We start from the raw sequence: 20,817 nt of genomic DNA, 5'->3' as shown, positions 1-20,817 counted from the left end.
AGCACGTTCGACAGGGAGCTGTTGGCATTGTTTCTGGCCATCCGCCATTTTCATTTTCTATTGGAAGGATGCCAATTCACCGCGCTTGTGGATCACAAGCCCCTGACGTTTGCCATGTCCAAGACAGCTGAGCCGTGGTCAGCTCGACAGCAATGACAGCTCACCTTTATTTCCGAGTTCCCCACCGACATCCGGCACGTGGCCGGCAAGGACAACGTGGTTGCCGATTGCCTCTCATGTGTGACTGTCCAGGCCGTCCAGCTGGGATTCGATTATTCACTTATGGCTGCTGACCAAGCGGCTGATCCGGAAACGCAGGCTTTCCGCACTGACTCGTCCTGCCTGCAGCCAGCGGATGTGCTTTTCCACTCGGCTGGCACCTCCTTGCTCTGCGACGTCTCCTTGGGAGAACCCCGCCCGATCGTTCCGCTGTCCTTGCGTAGGAAAGTTTTCGATGCCATTCATGGGCTTTCACACCCGGGTGTGCGGGCTTCACAAAAATTGCTGCCGTCCAAGTTCGTCTGGAGGGGAATGTGAAAAGATGTCCATGACTGGGCCAACACCTGCGTTGTGTGCCAGAGGGCTAAGGTGCAGCACCACGTCAAAGCTCCCGTCGCCGTATTCGAGGTACCGGAGAGGCATTTTGATCACGTCCATGTCGACCTTGTGGGCCCACTACCACCGTCACAAGGTTTCACACATCTTCTGACCATAGTCGACCGTACCACCAGGTGGCCGGAGGCCATTCCTTATAGGTCCACCACCTCCGCGGATGTCGCCCGGGCTTTTCTTTCATCCTGGGTTGCACGTTTCACCGTTCCATCTGATATTTCGTCGGATCGCAGGCCACAATTCTCGTCTGCTTTGTGGAATGCCGTAGCCTTGGGTTTGGGCACCAAGCTCCATTGGACCATGGCTTACCATCTGCAGGCCAATGGATTATGCAAACATTTTCATCCGTCCTTGAAGGCGTCGCTGAGGGCCACCCTCCAGGGGACCGCATGGATGGACAAGCTGCCGTGGGTGATGCTCGGGTTACGCACAGCGCCTAAAGAGGACCTGCAGGCATCGGCCGCCAAACTGGTTTATGGCCAGCCACGCCGGGTGCCCAGCGGGTTTCTTCCATCACCAACACATTCTTGGTCGGCGGCCGAACAACTGGAGGCTCACCGGGCCGCAGCGCAATCTTTCTGGCCCATTCCGACGTCGCATCACGGGTTGCCCACGTCCCATGTTCTGCCGGAGCTTATGCGGGCTAAATTCGTTTTCGTACGGCATGACGCCCACCGTAGTCCTCTCACGCCTCCATATACAGGCCCTTTCCAGGTACTGCAGGCGGGCGCCAAGAGTTTTTTAGTGGACGTCGGGGGCAAGCCTGACCACATTTCCTTGGACCGCCTCAAGGCCGCACACCTGGACCTTGAGCAACCGGTTGAGGCAGCGCAGCCACCGCATCGTGGGCGGCCGCCCATGGCCACCTCACCTGACCTGACTGTTACGCAGACCAGCTCATCGTCTGACCAGCCCATTCCTCTCTGGGAATATCGGAGTCATTCGGACAGGCTTGTCCGACCTCCTCTGCGATTGACTTTTGAGGTTAAAGACACTTCTGGGGGGGTGCATGTGGCAAAGCCACCAACGGACTCCTGTATAAATGTATAACTGCCTTTAACAGAGTGCTACAGCACCTATGTTTGTTTACTTTATGTAAATAGCCGTTCTGTTTCAGCCCCAGAATCAGCACGATGACGTCATCACGTTGGTCACGTGACGCCCCGAACGGCGGGAAACGTGATGACGTCATGACGTCATAGAGTGGGAGGTTCCCAACTCAGACCTCCTGAAACCAGAACCAGAAAAGACCTGTTGATTATTTCTCCTGCATGCAATTGTTTGTTCTCTAGTTTCTATTAAATTTCGTTTATTATCGGACTGACTCGACCTCAGTGCTTCAGTTAGGGATCTGACGATTCCTACAGTATCATTGTTTCAGATTCACAATATTTTCAGTTCTATCCATTTCTTTCCCATTTGGCCTGTTTCTCTTCAGTAACATTCTAAGATCTGATATCCAGTCAGTTCTGTGATGTTTAAATAATCCAAACTCATTCTGTGTCTCTCCCACTCACCCGATGTTCTTGTCCACTGAAATGCCTCTCATATGTTAGCAACGAGCTGACTCCATCCACCCCTCCTTCAATCGCCTGTTCCAGTCTGTCCCGGTAGAATTTCGTCAGTTGGAACAGCTGGTAATCGTCGCACTTTGTCAAGAACTCAGTGATTGTAGAGTTCGGATCTGTGAACACAAATATAGAAAACTGACCACATTATCCAATTTCTACCCAGGCGGCTACATTTCTTCTTATACCAAACTGCTAAAGCTTCCTGTGAGCCACATTATCAAACACCTTCTGATAACGCACATATGCACCGCATGTATAACATTCCATCAACCTGTATAGTCATATCTCAATAAAACTGCATCTTAATGTGATGTGAGATTGGGCTCATGACTGGCAAATGATGTTTAACTTGGATAAGAGGCCAGTGTCGGGAGGAGCAGAGAGCGGCAGTACAAGGCTTACCAATCTCAGACTGGCGGCGGCATTCCGGAGCCACGTCACGATTCAAAAAGTGGTGCGTGTAAAGTCTGTGAGTTGTACAGTTAATAACGACACAGACTTCAGAAGTAACAAACAAACAGGTCTTTACTATTCGAAGGTCAGGGCGAATCTGCCCTAGTAATCCTGTCACAACCCTTATATACTGGTGTGGTCACTGTCGGCATTACCGTATACAGAAGCCAAACAAGTAGTGCCACACTTAAAATAGTTCCCTTAAAGGTGAACGGTTACATACAATAATTTCCTTAAAGGTAGACGGGTACATACACTACAATCCTCCCTTTTTAGTTTTCAACATACTGAGTCCATAGTGGACATACATTATCACATATATACAGATTTATGTAAGACAGTTCATAGATTCAGTCTTTCTGGAGGTTTCCGGATTCTGTACGGATAATGCCGCAGTGGTGTCGTCATTCCAGGCGAGCTAGTAGGTGTTTCTGGCAAAGTCGAATCGGCTCGAAGGAAAGTTTCAGGTTCCGCTGATTCCAGAACTACCAGATTGGACGAAGGTGTTCTGGGTATCTCAATCTCAACATTACCCGGGAAAGGTGGTGAAGTCGGTGGCCCATTTGTGGCGGACCCTATGATCTGGTCAACATGGCGCCTTATTATATTGTCCCCAATGTCCACGGTGTACATCAACGGCCCTAGCCTTTTTCCAATAGTTCCAGGCTGCCATTTCTCAGTACGGTAGTCCTGGGCCAAAACTTGTTGACCGATCTGGAAAGATCTAGTGGCCCTTTCATTCATGCCCTGGAATTGCCGATTCTCTACGTCCCTTCTGACGTTTGGTTTGAGCAAATCCAGCCGGCATCTTAGGCGTCTATTACAAAACATCATTGCGGGAGTTTGATTTGTGACTGCATGTGTTGCATTTCGGTATGCCAACAAATAGCTATCCACCTTATGCTGTAGACTTATGTCTTCATTACTCATGGCCTTTACGGCCTTCTTGAAGGTCTGGACAAACCTTTCAGCCAATCCATTGGAGGCGGGATGGTATGGGGCTGACGTGTAATGCTTAACCTCATTGCTCTTTAAGAATTTCTTAAATTCCTCGGACACAAATTGCGGTCCATTATCAGAACAGATCTGTTCTGGCAGGCCATTCCGAGCAAACATAGTTCTTAACACTGTGATGGTTTTTTCCGTTGTGGTGGTGGTCATCTTAATTACTTCCGGCCACTTGGAGTGGGCATCTACCGCTATTAGGAACATCGAGTCCATAAATGGACCAGCAAAGTCGATGTGTACTCTTTGCCAAGGAGGTGAGGGCCACTCCCATGGATGCAGAGGAGCCTGTGGTGGCGCGTTCTGAACCCTCTGACATCCTAGGCAATTCTTCGTGATCTCCTCTATGTCCCCATCGATGCCTGGCCACCACACAAACGCTCTTGCTAGATTCTTCATCTTTACTCCACCCAGATATCCTTCGTGCAGCTCCTTGAGTACTTTCTTTTGGAGTTTGGGCAGAATCACCACTCTAGACCCACACATCAGGGTTCCTCGACACACTGACAGTTGTTCTTTCCTCTGTGAGAATGCTTGCAGTGTTGGTTCGCTCTGTGCTGGCCATCCCTCCACCGTTAAATTATAGACTCGTGAAAGAGTCGGGTCATTCCTTGTCTCGTTCTCGATCATTGAGTTTGTTATCGGCAGACACTCCACTATGCATGAGTGGAACAACTCTACTGGGTCCACTGTACTCGCTTCTTCTACCATCGGCAATGGCAAGCGTGATAACCCATCAGCATTTCCATGCTGTTTGGACCTTTTGTACTCAATGTCATATTGGTGTGCCCCAAGTAAAACTGACCATCTTTGTAACCTTTGTGCTGTCATGGTGGAAACGGCCTTGTTTGGGTTGAATATGGACACCAACGGCTGGTGGTCTGTCAGCAATGTGAACCTCTTACATTGCAGGTAATGGTTGAATTTCTTCACGCCCCACACAAGACTGAGGGCCTCCCTATCTATCTGGGCGTAATTTCGCTCCGCGGGTGTCAATGATCGGGACGCAAATGCCACTGGCCTTTCCGAGCCATTTGGTAGCCTGTGCGAAAGTACTGCCCCAATTCCGTACGGGGAAGCATCACAAGCCAGCCGAAGGGGTAATGCTGGGTTGAAGTGAGCCAACACTTCTTCAGAGGTAATCAACTCCTTGCTTCTGCGAAAAGCCTTTTTGCATTCTTCATTCCACCTCCATGGTGTTTCTTTTCGCAACAGCTCATTCAGCGGATGCAGCACCGTGGATAAATTTGGCAGAAACTTGTGATAGTAATTAATCAACCCCAAGAATGATCTTAACTGTGACACGTTTCCTGGAGCGGGGGCCTTCACGACCACTTCTATCTTTTCAGGTGACTTATGTAGTCCCTCTCGGTCAATGACATGACCGCAGTATGAGATCCGTTTTTGGAAGTACTCACACTTCTTTCGATTAACCCGAAGGCCATACTCCTTCAACCTGGTGAGTACCAGTTTCAAATTCGTGAGGTGTTCTTCCTCATCTTTTCCCGTGATTAGAATATCATCTAAGTAGCACTGCGTGCTTGGAATTCCTTGTAACACCTGTTCCATGGCCCTCTGCCAAATTGCTGGCGCCGAAGCTACCCCAAAGACCAGTCCATTATAGCGGTACAAGCCTCTGTGAGTTTTGATGGTGAGGTATTGGCGTGACTCTTCCTCAACTTCCATCTGTAAATATGCCTGAGCCAGGTCTATCTTCGTGAAGTGCTTCCCTCCAGCCAACGAAGCAAAAATATCTTCAATCCTCGGAAGCGGGTATTGTACCGTGTGAAGTACCGGATTCACTGTGATCTTGAAATCTCCGCAGATACGGACCTTCCCCAGTCCCCCTGGCTTATTACTTGGTGAGGATTTCATGACGGGAACAATGGGCGTGGCCCACTCACTCCAGTCTACTTTCGACAGAACCCCTGATCGTTCAAGTTCTTCTAGTTTTGCCTCCACTGCTGGTCGTATTGCGTACGGTACCGATCTGGCCTTAAAAAACTTTGGGCTTGCATGTTCTGCAATCTTAACCTTTGCTTTAATACCTCTCAGCGTTCCCAGTCCTTGCTGGAATACCTCTTGAGCTTCGTCTAATATTCTGGACAACCGTTCAGGTTTGACATCCTCTTTTTCGGACTCCACCGTCATGGTGTTTAGTGCATGCCAGTCCATCTTTATTTTTCGGATCCACTCCCGTCCCAGAAGTGGTGGACCTCCTTCAGGCAACACATACAGATCCAGCCGGTGGTGATCTTTATCCTTGTATCTCACCTTAACTTCTATCTTTCCGATGGGGAATACTTTGTGCCCCGTGTATGTCTGTAGTACTAGTTCCGTATTCCGTAGTGGAATATGCTTGAAAAACTTTTTATAGTCATGCTTATTCATGACCGTCAACGCCGATCCAGTGTCTACTTCCATTTTTACTTGGGCCTTTTCAATCTGTAGCGTTATCCAAATAGTTTGTCGGTCAGCTTCGTTGCTCATGTTGTGAATTCTTAGACTGTCCAGTCCTTTGTATTTGGAGTGTGAGTCCGACTTCTGTTACTTCAGACTCTTCCTAGTCACCTCTTGTACCTTCCTGTACCATTTTTGTGCGGACTCCTTATTGTTGTCCGTCGTTCCTGACCGGCACACTTTAGCTATGTGCCCGATCTTGCCACATTTCCTGCATTCTTGTTTTTTTCCCCAGCATTGCTTCTGGTCGTGTGTTGTCTTCCCACAACGATAGCATATTGTTGTCCTCGAGGTGATGTGGGCCACCCCTAGTGCCACCGCCTTCCGCTGCATTACCGCCGTTCCTTTCACTGCGGCTTCGTGTGATGCGGCTATAAGGACAGCCCTGTCAAGTGTGAGGTCGTTCTCTTCCAGTAGTCGTTTTTGCGTCCCTTCTTTGGACAATCCACATACGAACTTGTCTCGCAGTGCCTCTGTCAGATTCCCTCCGAACTGGCAGTGTTTCGCTAGCCTCCGCAGTTCGACCAAGTATTCCGCGTTGCTTTCGTCTTTCTTCTGCGTTCTTGCATAGAATCTGAATCGTTCAGCCAGCTTCAATGGTGTGGGGTTCAAGTGATCCTTCAATACTGATACAATATCGGTTGCCTCTCTTCGACGCTCTTCGTTGCTTTGGTAGTCTTGCCGCAGGGTACGATCGGACTCGTCGCCACTGTAAAGTCTGTGAGTTGTACAGTTAATAACGACACAGACTTCAGAAGTAACAAACAAACAGGTCTTTACTATTCGAAGGTCAGGGCGAATCTGCCCTAGTAATCCTGTCACAACCCTTATATACTGGTGTGGTCACTGTCGGTATTACCGTATACAGAAGCCAAACAAGTAGTGCCACACTTAAAGTAGATCCCTTAAAGGTGAACGGTTACATACAATAATTTCCTTAAAGGTAGACGGGTACATACACTACAATGCAGGCAAGAGGAAGCAGCTGATGGGTGAGTATAGCCAGGTGAGTATTTATACTACTCTATAGTTTGACAGATAAGATTAATAGTTTATAAAATTTAGAAGGTCTTAATTTTTGTGGTTATAGTTTCTAAGGTCTCTGTTGTGTATCGCGGAGTGCTAGTAACCAAGGGCCCTTGAGTATATCATTTAATTGCAGTGTAATTAGTGGTACTGATTTGATTTTAATTAATTTAAATTAAATTAAGGGTAAGATATGGCAGGACAGCTCAGAACCATGGCATGCTCCTCCTATGCTATGTGGGAAATCAGGGACACGTCAGTGTCCCTGACGACCATGTGTGTGGGAAGTTTATCCAGCTGCAGCTACTGACAGACCGCATAAAGGCACTGGAGCTGCGAATGGATACATACTGGAGCATTCGCGATGCTGAGGACATTGTGGATAGCACATGTAGAGAGTTGGTCACACCGCAGGTAAAGGCTGCACAGGCAGGAAGGGAATGGGTGACCACCAGGCAGAGTAGTAGGCGCAGGCAGGTAGTGCAGGGGTCCCCTGTGGCCATCCCCCTCTCAAACAGATATACCACTTTGGATGTTGTTGAGGGAGATGGCTTATCAGGGGAAGGCAGCATCAGCCAACTTCCTGGCACCACGAGTGGTTCTGCTGCACAGGACATAGAAGACAGGAGCAGGAGTAGGCTATTCGGCCCCTTGAGGCTGTTCTGCCATTTTATGCGATCATGGCTGATCATCCAGATTCAGTATCCTGTCCCTGCTTTCTCCCCATATCCCTTGAACCCTTTAGCCTTAAGAAATATATCTAACTCCTTCTTGAATATATTTAATACGTTGGCCTCAACTGCCTTCTGTGGTAGAGAATTCCATTGGTTCAGCACTCTCTGGTGAAGAAATTCCTCCTCATCTCAGTCCTAAATGGCTTACCCCTTATCCTTAGACTGTGACCTCTGTTTCTGGACTCTGCGGCCATCGGGAACATCCTTCCTGCATCTAGTCTGTCTAGTCCTGTTAGAATTTTATAATTTTCAATGAGATCCCCTCTCATTCTTCTAAACTGTAGCGAATATAAGCCTAATCGACCCAATCTCTCTGCATACGTCGTTCCTGCCATCCCAGGTATCATTCTGGGGAACCTTCGCTGCACTCCCTCCATAGCAAGAACATCCTTCCCCCGATAAGGCGACCAAAACTGCACACAATACTCAAGGTGTGGTCTCACCAAGGCCCTGTACAACTGCAGCAAGACATCCTTGCTCCTGTACTCGAATCATCTCGCTACGAAGGCCAACATTACATTTGCCTTCTTAACCACCTGCTGCACCTGCATGCTAACTTTCGGCAACTCGTGCACAAGGACAACCAGGTTTGCAGATGACACAAGCTGGGTGGGCGTGTGTGCTGTGAGGAGGATGCAGAGAAACTGCAGTATGATTTGGACATGTTGTGTGATTGGGCAGATGCATGGCAGATGGAGTATAATGTGGATAAATGCGAGGTTATCCACTTTGGTGGCAAAAACAGGAAGGCAGATTATTATCTGAACGGCAATAGATTGGGAAAAGGGGAAGTGCAACGAGGGCTGGGTGTCCTGGTGCACCAGTCGCTGAAGGTAACCATGTAGGTGCAGCAGACGGTGAAGAAGGCAAATGGTATGTTGGCCTTCATAGCGAAATGATTCTAGTACAGGAACAAGGCTGTCTTGCTGCAGTTGTACAGGGCCTTCGTGAGACCACACCTTGTGTATTGTGTGCCGCTTTGGTCGACTTATCTGAGGAAGGATGTTCTTGCCATGGAGGGAGTGCAGCAAAGATTCACCAGACTGATACCTGGAATGGCAGGAATGACGTATGAAAAGAGATTGGGTCGATTCGGCTTATATTCAATAGAGTTTCGAAGAATGAGAGGGGATCTCACTGAAACTTTTAAATTCTAACTGGACTAGACAGACTAGATGCGGGAAGGATGTTCCCGATGGCGGGAGAGTCCAGAACCAGGGGTCACAGTTTAAAGAAAAGTGGTAAGCCATTTAGGACTGAGATGAGGAGGAATTTCTTCACCCAGAGAGTGGTGAACCTGTGGAATTCTCTTCCACAGAAGGCAGTTGAGGCCAACTTATTAAACATATTCAAGAAGGAGTTAGATATATCTTTAAATGTAAGAAGTCACACAACACCAGGTTATTGTTCAACAGCTTTATTTGAAATCACAAGCTTTCAGAGCGCTGCTCCTTCGTCAGGTCACCAGACGAAGGAGCAGCGCTCCGAAAGCTTGTGATTTCAAATAAAGCTGTTGGACTATAACCTGGTGTTCTGTGACTTCTTACATTTGTCCACCCCAGTCCAGCTCCGGCATCTCCACACCATATATTTTTAAGGCTAAAGGGATGAAGGGATATGGGGAGAAAGCAGGGACAGAATACTGAATTTGGAAGATCAGCCATGATCTCATTAAGTGGCGGAACAGGCTCGAGGGGCCAAATGGCCTACTCCTGCTCCTATCCTCTATGTTTCTATAAGTGCAGTGTTATGCCTGTAGACAGTGCGAATGCTCAACGTCCATACAACGTTCATGGAGAAGCATTAAATAAGGGGGAGAAAGGAAGATCCAGGCATTCCAGTGCATACATCTCTAAAGGTAAAGGAGCAATGCCGTGAAGCAATAGCTGGAACAAAGAGGGTGTTGGGGTGCATTTATAGGACAGTTGGGTATAAGGCGAACTATTTTGTCCTAGTTCAAGATCATGGTAAAGGCCTCATTTGGAATCCTGTGTCCAGTTTTGTTCTCCTCACATGATGGGTGATATTGAGGCTTTGAAACTGTTGCAATGGAGGGATATTAGACTAATTCCCAGTATAAAGCAACTTAGTTATCAAGACAGTCTAAGAGTTTGGACTCTACACTTTAGAGAAGCAGGTCTAGAAATTCAGTGGGCTGCGCCACCCGTTAGTGCCCAAAGAGGGCACTTAGTGGGTTTAATGCCACTGGCCACGCCTCCCGCTAAATTTAGTGGGACGCTCATGGCAGCGCTAGCCGTTAGCGCTGCGCCGCTACCGATTATGTCATCGGTGTGCGCAGGGCCCCGCTACCGCCCCAATCGCAAAATTTTGTAGCGCCCCCTACTTTAATGCCGGTCGCAATTTACGACTGGTTCAGGGGGGCCTACCTGCAGCGGTAGAGGTGCTGAGGTGCGTGGCGGCCATTTTTTTTGCTGGCTGCCTTCCAGCACCTCTTCGCGCCGCCGTCCGCAGTACAGCAGCGCGCGGTGCCGCAGCATGTGGCGCTGTGGCATGTTGCACTGCAATTTTCAGTTGCAGAGCCCCAAGCGGGATGCGGGGCGCCTCGAGTAGTGCTGCGCTTCCATCTGGGGTGCTGAAACTGAATTTCCGGCGGGCGGTTGTGACTCCTTCTGGGGCGGTACTTCTGGCACCCTGGCGAGACTGAACGGGGCACCAGTGAATTTCTAGGCCACAAAGTCTTGGTGGTGATCTGATTGAGGTTTATACAATGATGAAGGGAATCGATTGTGTTCCAGTTGACAATTTGTTCCAATTAAATAGCTTAGGGAGGGCCAGGAGCGGCAATTTTATGTTGTGGAAGGCCAGATTTAAGTTAGATGTCAGGCGGTGGTTCATTTCCCAGAGAACAGTCGACCTCTGGAACAGGATACCTTCTCTTGCAGTGGACGCTGACTCGCTGAATTTCTTCAGGCGAGAGCTGGACCTATTCCTGTTTGGGGCGGACATCACCTCTTACAACAGGAAGACACTTCCGGGAATTGAGTGTAAGATTGATCTGCTGGACTAGTTTCAATTGCCTAGATGGGTTGGAGAGAAATTCCCCGTATTTTCATCCCCCAAATTGGCCTATGATTTTACCTGAATTTTTTCACCACCCCAGGATGTCACATGGTTTTGTTTGGGATAGGGCGACAAAGTTTCGCAATTGCCTGGGAAAGGCTGGATGGACCAAAGGGTATTTACCTGTCCGTTATTGTTAGTAAAATTGTCATATACGACTTTACTACAGCTAATCCGTTCCAGCCTCCCCTCATCATTCTCTTTATCACTAAATGCTCACTAATTCGAACTGGATTAACAGATTTGAGGAGTTTCTACACAATGGTCTCTGGTTACCAGATTGATCCTCTCTCTACATTTTAACAGAATCATCACTTGGGCTCCTTCAGTCCACCTGTATATTTTTGATATTAAACGTGGGTTGAAATGTTGTGGTCAGTCCCTCCTATCGCCTCTCTGACTTCATTTAACAGTCTGGGTGCATTATTTCTGAGCCCAGTGACTTCTCCACCTCGGCTATTTTACTCAGATCCAAATCCTTCTCTACAGTGATCTCTAACTATTGATCCACATCCTCCTCTAGTACATCAGCATTCTCACTTCAACCAGCATTTTTGAAAGTTAAGGAAATATTTTGTATCTCCCCAAAATTGCATCCTCCACAACTAGTTTCCCCGGTCCCACCTCTATCTGCCCTCCACTGCTTGCTGGCCTGCAAAACCAATGAGAATTGTGCTATTTCCCTTCCTATTGCTGAACTGCATACATATGGATTCCATCTTAACATAGCTCCCTGGAACAACTGTATGGTCTAAACCTCTCCACCTCTCTCTCCTCCTTTCAGACGTTCCTTAAACCTTACTTCCTTGAGCAAGCCTTTGCTCACCTGTCCTAATATCTCCTTATGTGACTCACTGTCAAATTTTGATTGGTAACACTCCTGTGAAGCACCTCGAGATGTTTTACTACATTAAAGGTGCTATATAAACGCAATATTGTTGTTGTTGTTCTTGCGCTGTCATTGAACGCTTTATTAATACTGGAGCCCACAAATATTTTGCTCTTCCCTCAAAATGTTATCACCAGAAACATTTCCCTCTGAACCCTGTGAAAACCCAGGCCCTATCTTATAGATACTAGATCACATCTCTAATGCCTCTGAATGGTTGGAATGATTTGTACACTCACATACACCACAATCAATACTATATCACATCTCTCATGCCCCTGAATGGTTGCAATGATTTGTACACTCACATACACCACAATCAATACTAGATCACATCTCTCATGCCTCTGAATGGTTGGAATGATTTGTACACTCACATACACCACACTCAATACCAGCTCCAATGCTTGGAATGTTGACTTGTCCCCGTTTCTTTTTTTAAAAACAAGTGACTTTATCTCTCACTACTTCAAATCCTCCTTCCATTTTCCAGCCAGTAACTTTTCACTCTTTGGTAAATCTTCTGTTTCAGCACCCACATTTTTATTAATTCCACCCTACAGTCATCAGCTGAAACCTTGCTCCATTCACCTATTCTGTAAAACCATTGTTGTTGGTGGGTTCAGATCACAGCCGTCCCGTCCCTTCTCCCTGAACGCACTCTAGCACCTCAAGAATGTGAACCCTTCCCTCCTGCTCCAGCCCTGCAGCCACACATTGACCTGCCTCATATTTCCCTCCTTAAGCGGCCCAGTGCAAAACAATCCAGAGATCAACAGCTTGAGGCCTGGTTTCTTAGTTTAGTGGCTAAGTGTTAATAGCCCCTCTATAAACGTATTTCTATCCATGTTACTGGTTCCAACCATGGCTATTTTCTGCTCTCCATTCCTTCCCAATGATGGCCCCACCCGTTCCAGAATGTTATTCCCTCTGGCACGAGGGAGGCAACAATCCATTCGGGACATGCTCGGGGCTGCAGAAGAGGTTGTTTATTCCCCCGACTATACAATCTGCCACCAGTATCGCTCCCCTATTCCTGTGCCCCACCTGCCTCTCACCCCCGCCCCACTCGGGGTGACCACCTGCTCTCTGGAGTCAAACTATTGTTCAGGAAGTGGATTCTCGGAGTCACTGTCTCTATCCACCTTACAGTCCCCAATACCAGGTATCTATTGGACAGTTCCAGTACTCAGGGGCTCCCTCCACCAGTGACTGCGGTGTCCCTCTAGATGGTCACTCACTCCCCTCTTTGTACTCAGCCCCTCTCCTGTTCCCTCTTCCTGTGTGAGCTGCAGGTTCAGGCACGAGATCTGGAACTTTTGTCTGGACATAAATTGTATTTTAAGGTGTTTTGTGAACCTACCTGTGTCGATTCTCATTCTTTTTGAAGATGTTGGATCTTCTCCCCTGTTTGGACCTTCAGCCATGGTGGTGACAGGTGTTCCCAGATTCTGATGCTCTGTAACAAATATAATAATAATAATAATAGGAGGGTTAGATGGAAATATTAAAATGAGAAGGAGACGTTGCCTTGTTAAACATGATATCAAATCCCTCCTCCCCCATCAGTACAGCAGCTGTTAGCTCTGACATCTCAGAAAACAGTGAATATACAACTGGTGGATTGACTGCTGTGTTATAATCATAATTCTCCATTTGTGTGTGTGCCCGCGCACGTGTGTCCATTGAAACTATCAGCGCCCTTTCCTTTCCCCACTGTGGAAATGTAAAAGCGATTCAGTTAATTTATAACCAGTTTGAGACTTTGTAAAATTCAGCACTTTGCTGCTTCAGTAACGCTGCCACTAGTGTAATAAACACACAACAGCAACAACAGAGGGGCAAGGAGAATGTATGAGAAATGATTAGCGGGAACACTAACGCCTTTTATAAACATATAAAGCGAGAAAGAACAGTCCAAGGAATGTTGGGGCCGATTAACGACCAAAAAGGTAATCATCTTGTGGAAGCAGAGGACATGGCTGAGGTACTAAATTAACACTTTGCCTCCGTATTCACTAACGGAGAGGATGCTGCCAATCGTACAGTAAATGAGGAGGTGGTAGAGAAATTGGAGAGGATATAAATCGATTAGGACGATGTACTAAAATGGTTGACAGGGCTCAAAGTAGAAATGTCACCCACTCTAGCACAACTTTCCAATTCTTGATTATGGGAGAGTTGCCAGAGGACTGGAGAGTTGTAAATGTTACTTCCTGTTCAACAAAGGAGTGATGAACTAAATAACTACAGGTGACTCAGCTTAACATCGGTGTTGAGGAAGCTTCTAGGGGCAAAAATTCAAATCAAAATGAACAGTCACTTGGAAGAACATGGGTTAATTAGCGACAGCCAAAATGGATTGTTTAAAGGCAAATCAAATCTGGCTGACTTGAATGAGTTAAGTGATGACATAGGAGAGGGTTGATGCTGGTAATACAGTTGATGTTCTGTATATGGACTTTCAGAAGGCATTTGATAAAGTACCTCATAATAGCCTGGTTAACACAATTGAAGCCAATGATATTAAAGGAGCAGTGGCAGCGTGGATACTAAATTGGCGAAAGGGCAGTAAACAGACAGTAGATGTGAACCGATATTTTTCACACTGGAGGGAAATATACAGTGGTTTCCCCAGGGGTCTGTATTAGGATCACTGCTCCTTTGCATACATTTTATTGACCTGGACTTTGGTATACAGGGCATAATTTAAAACTTTGTCGATGACATGAATCTCGGAACAGTCGTAAACCGTGAGAAGGATAGCAGAAGACTTCAGGAGGAAATAGACAGACACATGGCAGGTGAATTTTAATACAGAGAAGTGTGAAGAGCTGCATTTTGGAAGGAAGAATGAAGCGATACAATATAAACTGGTACAATTTAAAGGGGTTGCAGGAACAGAAAAACTTGGGGGTGTACATACAGAAATCTTTGAAGGTGGCAGGACAGGATGATAAGGCTTTTAGAAAAGAATATGGGAGCATTGGCTTTATAAATAGAGGCATACAGACATAGGAATATAGGAACAGGAGTAGGCCACTCATTCGTTCGAGCTTGCTCCTCCATTTAATTCGATCATGGCTGAGCTGTATCTTAACTCCATCTCCCCGCCTTGGCCCCATAAGCCTAAATACCATTGCCTAACACAAATCTATCAATCACAGTTTTGTAATTTTCAATTGACTGAGCCTCAACAGCTTTCTGAGGGCGAGTGTTCCAGATTTCCACTACACTGTGTCTGAAGAAGTGCTTTCTAACATCTCGCCTGAACGGCCGAGCTCTGCAGTTAAAGTTATGCCCCCTTTTCCTGGATTACTCCAGCAAGGGAAATAGTTTAACTCTTTCTATCCTGGAAAATCCTTCAATCATCTTAAACACCACAGTTAGATCACACCTTAATTTTGTATAATCAAGGGAATAAAAGCTTCGTCTGTGCAATCTATCCTCCTAATTTAAAATTTTAACCCCGGTATCGTTCTGGTTAATCTGAGCTGCACCACCTCCAAAGCCAAGATATTGTTCCCGAGGTGCGGTGCCCAGAACTAAACACAGTTTTCTAAATGGGTCTAACCAGAGCTCTGTACAGCTGGAGCAGAACTTCTACCCCTTTGTATTCCAGCCCTCGAGATAAAGCCCAACAATCCATTAGACTTTTAATTATTTTTGGTACCTATCATCTAGCTTCTAGTGATTTCAGTACTTGGACCTTTAGTTTCTCTGCTCCTCCACAGTACCTAACTTCTAACCATTTGAAAACTCCCTGATCTATCCTTTTTAGGTCCAACGTGAATGAACTCATTTTTTTCTGAAGTGAGGGGAGTGCAACAAACTTGCTCCATTCATTCCAGGAGGATTGGATCTCCAGCGTTCTGAATGTTATATAACATTGGTGTCGCGAGTCTAACGCCCTCGAACGTATATGTGGATACATTGTCAAGATGTAATTAGAGTGGGAGAATGTTCCCCTGGAGTATAAGCACAGCATAGACCACTTGGGCCGAATGGACTGTTTCTCTACTGCAGTATCCATGTAACTCTAATCTGCCCTGAACAGTCAGAAACTGCAACCGCTGTGACTGTGACCATGGTGTCTAACCCTTCCTTGTCCATCATTCCCTTCCCGCTTCATTCGATATGGTCTCATCAAGCATCCTATTCCATGTTATGTCCTCCGTTACCCATCCCATAAACTTTTTGTTTTTATTCGCTTATGGGATGTGGTCGTGTCCGCCGAGCCAGCATTTATTGCCCATGTCTAACTGCCCTTGAGAAGGTGGTTGTGAGATGCCTTCTTGAACAGCTGCAGTCCGTGTGGTGATGGTGCTCCCACAGTGCTGTTAGGGAGGGAGTTCCAGGATTTTGACCCAGCGACGATGAAGGATCGGCGATATACTTCTAAGTCAGGATGGTGTGTGACTTGGAGGGGAACTTGGAGGTGGGGGTGTTCCTATGCATCTACTGCCTTTGTCCTTCTAGGTGGAAGAGGTCGCGGGTTTGGGAGGTGCTGCCGAAGAAGCCTTGGTGAGTTGCTGCAATGCATCTTGTAGATGGTACATATTGCAGCCAGGGTATACAGGAAGTGGATTGACAATGTTTAAGGTATTGGATGGGGTGCCAATCAAACTGGTTGCTTTGTCCTGGATGGTGTCGAGCTTCTTAAGTGTTGTTGGAAATGCACTTTCCCTGGCAACTGGAGAGTATTCCATCACACTCCTTACTTGTAGAAAGGCTTTGGTGAGTCAGGTGGTGCGACACTCGCCGCAGAATACCTAGCCTCTGTTGCCACAGTATTTATGTGGCTGGTCCAGTTAAGTTTCTGGTTAATGGTAACCCCCAGGATGTTGATGGTGGGGGATTGGGCGATGAAAATGCCGTTGAATGTCAAGGGGAAGCAGTTAGACTCTCGCTTGTTGGAGATAGCCAATGCCTGGCACTTCTGTGGTGCGAATGTTACCTGCCACTTATCAGCCCAAGCTTGAAATTCGTCCAGGTCTTGTTGCTTGCGGGCATGGACTGCTTCATTATCTGAGGAGTTGCGAAAGGCGCTGAACACTGCAGTCATCAGTGAACATCCCCATTTCTGACCTTATGTTGGAGGGATGGTCATTGATGGAGCAGCTGAAGATGGTTGGGCCTAGGACATTGTCCTGAGGAAATCCTGCAGTGATATCCTGGTGCTTTGATGATTAACATTCAATCATCACAACAAACTTCCTTTGTAATAGGTACGACTCCAGCCAATGGAGGGTTTCCCCCTGATTCCTAATGACTTCAGTTTTCCCAGGGCTCCTTGATGCCACACTCGGTCAAATGGTGCCTTGATGTCAAGGGCAGTCACTCTCTCCTCACCTCTGGAATTCAGCTCCTTTGTCCATGTTTGGACCAAGACTGTGATGAAGTCAGGAGCCAAGTGGTCTTGGCGGAACCCAAACTGGGCATCAGTGAGCAGGTTATTGGTGAGTAAGTGTTGCTTGATAGCACTGTCGATGACACCTTCCATCACTTTGCTGCTGATTGAGAGTAGACTGATGGGGCGGTATTTGGCTGGATTGGATTTGCCCTGCTTTTTGTGGACAGGAGATATGGGGCAGTTGTCCACATTGTCGGATAGATGCCCGTGTAGTAGCTACACTGGAACAGCTTGGCTAGAGGCGCGGCTAGTTCTGGAGCACAAGTCTTCAGCACAATAGCCGGGACATCGTTGGGGCCCACAGCTTTTGCTGTATCCAGTGCATTCAGCCGTTTCTTGATATCACATGGAGTGCTTCGAATTGGCTGAAGACTGGCTTCTGTGATGGTGGGGACCTCAGGTGTAGGCCGAATCTGAGAGATTCAGGCCTAGAAATGCACTATAGCCCCGTTTGGGGCGCCAGCCTCGCCAGGGTGCTAAAAGTAGCTACCCAGACGCAGTCGTGGCCGCCCGCCGGAAATTCAGTTGGAGCGCCCCAGAGGGAAGCGCGACACTACTGGAGGCAAAAGAGCCTGGCACCGAGGAGAAGTGCCAGGCTCTTGCAATACAGTCGGCACACTGTGGGGGCGGGGGGGAGGCTCAGGAGGCTGGGGACGGCAGCACGGATAGGTGCTGGCAGGCGGCCAGTAACAAAAATGGCCGCCCCACAGCTCACCTTTAATTAGCGCCTCTACCGCCGCAGGTAGGCCCCCCTGAACCGGTCGCACATAGCAACCGGCGTTAAATCAGGGGGCGCATCTAAATATCGTGATCGGGGCAGGGGAGAAATTCGGTATCACCCCATTTGGGGCACAATTATTAGCCAGGCGCAAAGATTAGCGCTAATTATCACCCTCCGACAGCAAACTTGGCTTTTATCGCCCCTGGAGGTGATTGGAGCGCTAAATCTGGCGCTACCTCAGAGGGCGGGCGCAGCGCAGGTGCTGTCAGTTAACGATTGAACACAAACACACTGGCGCCGGTCAGTTCTTAAAGGGGAGGGTCGATCTTGCTCTGCAGCCACACCCTGCTCAGTGGAGCCTTGAATCTTGGCCTGGGCAGACACGTGGCTAAATCTAGCAGCCAGACACTATGGAAAGGGCTAGGGAGCGAGCACAGCACTTCTGCGAGTTGGCTTTGGAGGCTCTGGTTCGCGGGGTGGAGTGCAGAGGATACATTCTGTACCCAGAGAGTGTCAGGAGGCCTTTGCCACTCGAGTACAGAAAAGTGTGGAGGGAGATGGCTCAGGGAGTGTCCTCAAGCAGCAATGTGCCTAGGACCCATGTGCAATGTAGGAAAAAGTTCAACGACCTCACTCGGGTCGTCAGGGTGAGTGGCTTTTTTTCAAAACCTCTTCATCCCTCCATCTCAACCTCACTTTATGGCCAGAGGGTCTTTAAAGCCCCAATGCCCAACACTCATCCAACACCTATGGCCCTTTCATCAAACACAGACGCACATTCCACACTTTGCATACAGTAATGGCTATTCAACCATGGGAGACATTTCAGGCAAGATCATGGCTGCATACAGTGAGGGATATTCAGCCATGGGAGGCATTTCAGGCAAGATCATGGCTGCATATTTACTCAGACGCCATCCTTTTTCTTGCAGGCCAAGCTGCCTCATAGTAGGAGACAGCAGCAACAGACCGGTGGAGGGCAGCCTCACCTTCAAGCCCTCAGCGATCTTGAGCAGCGCATCCACAGGATTGTGGCAAGCCGGGTGATTGGTCCCGTCGCCACTGGAGATGCCGAACCTGTTCTGGACAGCAATGGTAAGTGGACCTTTTTGTCGTCTCTCCATCCACTTGTTCCTCACAACAGCAGCCTTTGACACTTTCAATCCAAATCACTAAATCGCTGCACTCATGCCTCCCTTGCTGCCACTCTGTCCTCACACTAAAGCTACTCTTGTACCTCCCTGCTTTCAGATGGTGATTCGCCAGGTGAGGAGATGGGCCCTCAAGCTGCCAGTGAAAGTGAAGCTGAAGGTTAGGAGGAAGAGGAAATCGGACTATCAGCGCCAACCTCTACCGAGGCAGCCCATGCCCATACTGGAGACACGCCTTCCTTGGAGGGGAGCAGGGGGGAATGGTCTGATGAGGATGAAGCTCCAGGACCCAGCGGGCTGCAGCAACGTGAGGGGGGGTAGGGAAGCTCGGGGGGCCTTCTCCCCGGAGGGAGAGTATGGCCTCGAGTCCTGCTGCACCGGACGCAGATGAGGAGCGGGTTCTCACCGAAATGAGCGCCCAGGTGGAGCAAAGGCACAGTGAGCTCATGGCTGCAGTGGCAAGGATGCCCGAATCCATTGAATCACTGGCAAGTAGTGTGGAGCACTTCGCTGTAGCACAGGCGGCTGCCACGCAAATGCTAAGTGCTGCAATGCAGTCAGTGGCTGGTCTCATGCAGATGCAGATTGAGGCCACGAGAGCACTGACTGCTGCCACCCTCGCTGGATTGGGCAGATTTCCCCGGGGCTCTCACCGCGCTGCAGCAGGCCTGCAATCTATGCTCCATCAAATTGCTCCGGATGCTGAAGTGCTGCCCCGTGGGCGTGCCAGTGTGTCGGTCGAGCAGGGAGTTACTGTCCTCTCTCAAGATTACAGCATTCCTGCTGCCACCACTGGCACATCTCCACTGCAGTTGCCACCACCTGTAGGACAGACTGCTGCCGCCCATGCAGAGTTGGAGCAGTCAGCAGCCGGGCCCTCCAGGCCCAGAGCTGGTCCAGGCCATCCCTCAAGGGCATCTGCAGTCTCAGTTTCTGACACTCTGCAGCCTTCCCCCAGCCTTGCTCCAGCCACTGGGGTCCCATTGCGAAGTAGCTGCAGGGCGGGAAGGGGGGAATTTTGTAAGGGAAGCAGATCACCCTCGAAGGGCAAAAAGTCGGAGGTGTGGCAAAATGTTTTTCGTTGTTTTATTGAAGGCTGAGGTTCGTGGTCAAATTTTTGTTACTGTTTTGGACATTGTCTCCAGGTGGTGAGAGCCAGTTATGTGAATGATTGCTTTTTATTGTGTTTCTTTCTATTACTTTGTCATGCAGAAATGAGATGCAGTTTGTGAAATAAAGAAGTGTCTGTATTCAAAATGTACATGTTTGGTCTTTGCACTCATTGTTGCCTTGACCGGCTTAGGGGTTGCGGATGGTTTCATTCAGGTTGTTTGAATGGCAGAAGCCATTCCCTCAGAGGGGGCCTAGAAGCGACTTGCTATGAGCTTTGACAGACGGCCCTTCCACTTTGTGCCTCCCTCCCGCATTGGTGCTGCTGATGATCATCCTCCTCATCTTCCTCCTCCTCCTCCTCTGGTGCTCCAATGTCTGGTGGCATTGGCTGGGTCCTGAGGATTGCAAGGTTATGCAGCATGCAGCACACAACAATGAAGTGGGAGACTCGCTCAGGCGAGTACTGCAGGGCTCCTCCAGAATGGGCCAGACAGTGGAACCGTTGCTTGAGCACGCCGTTTGTGTGCTCAACGATGTTCCTGGTAGCTTGATGGCTCTCGTTATATCGTAGCTCAGCAGGGGTGCTGG

General features: G+C 48.4%; 1 protein-coding gene and 1 pseudogene across 1 annotated transcript in view; one reads left to right on the top strand and one right to left on the bottom strand.

Moving 5' to 3' along the window:
* The window catches only part of LOC147092644 (NACHT, LRR and PYD domains-containing protein 3-like), a 309,097-nt pseudogene that overhangs the window by 108,549 nt on the left and 179,731 nt on the right, over positions 1–20,817 (top strand).
* LOC147092645 (NACHT, LRR and PYD domains-containing protein 3-like) overlaps positions 1–20,817 on the bottom strand; it is a 121,287-nt gene that overhangs the window by 59,829 nt on the left and 40,641 nt on the right. Inside the window, exons 2-3 of the mRNA XM_085975975.1 lie at positions 13,195–13,290; positions 2,130–2,296 (exon numbers count right to left, since the gene is read on the bottom strand). Coding sequence (XP_085832101.1) covers positions 2,130–2,296; positions 13,195–13,258 — 231 coding nt within the window. The 5' untranslated portion in view covers positions 13,259–13,290. The remainder of the gene's footprint in view (positions 1–2,129; positions 2,297–13,194; positions 13,291–20,817) is intronic.

Source organism: Somniosus microcephalus, unplaced genomic scaffold (genome assembly GCF_052327205.1).
Source record: "Somniosus microcephalus isolate GS21.2 unplaced genomic scaffold, FLI_Smic_1.0 unresolved_chr2, whole genome shotgun sequence".
Taxonomy (NCBI): Eukaryota; Metazoa; Chordata; class Chondrichthyes; order Squaliformes; family Somniosidae; genus Somniosus; species Somniosus microcephalus.
This window is presented reverse-complemented; position numbering and strand designations above follow the sequence as displayed.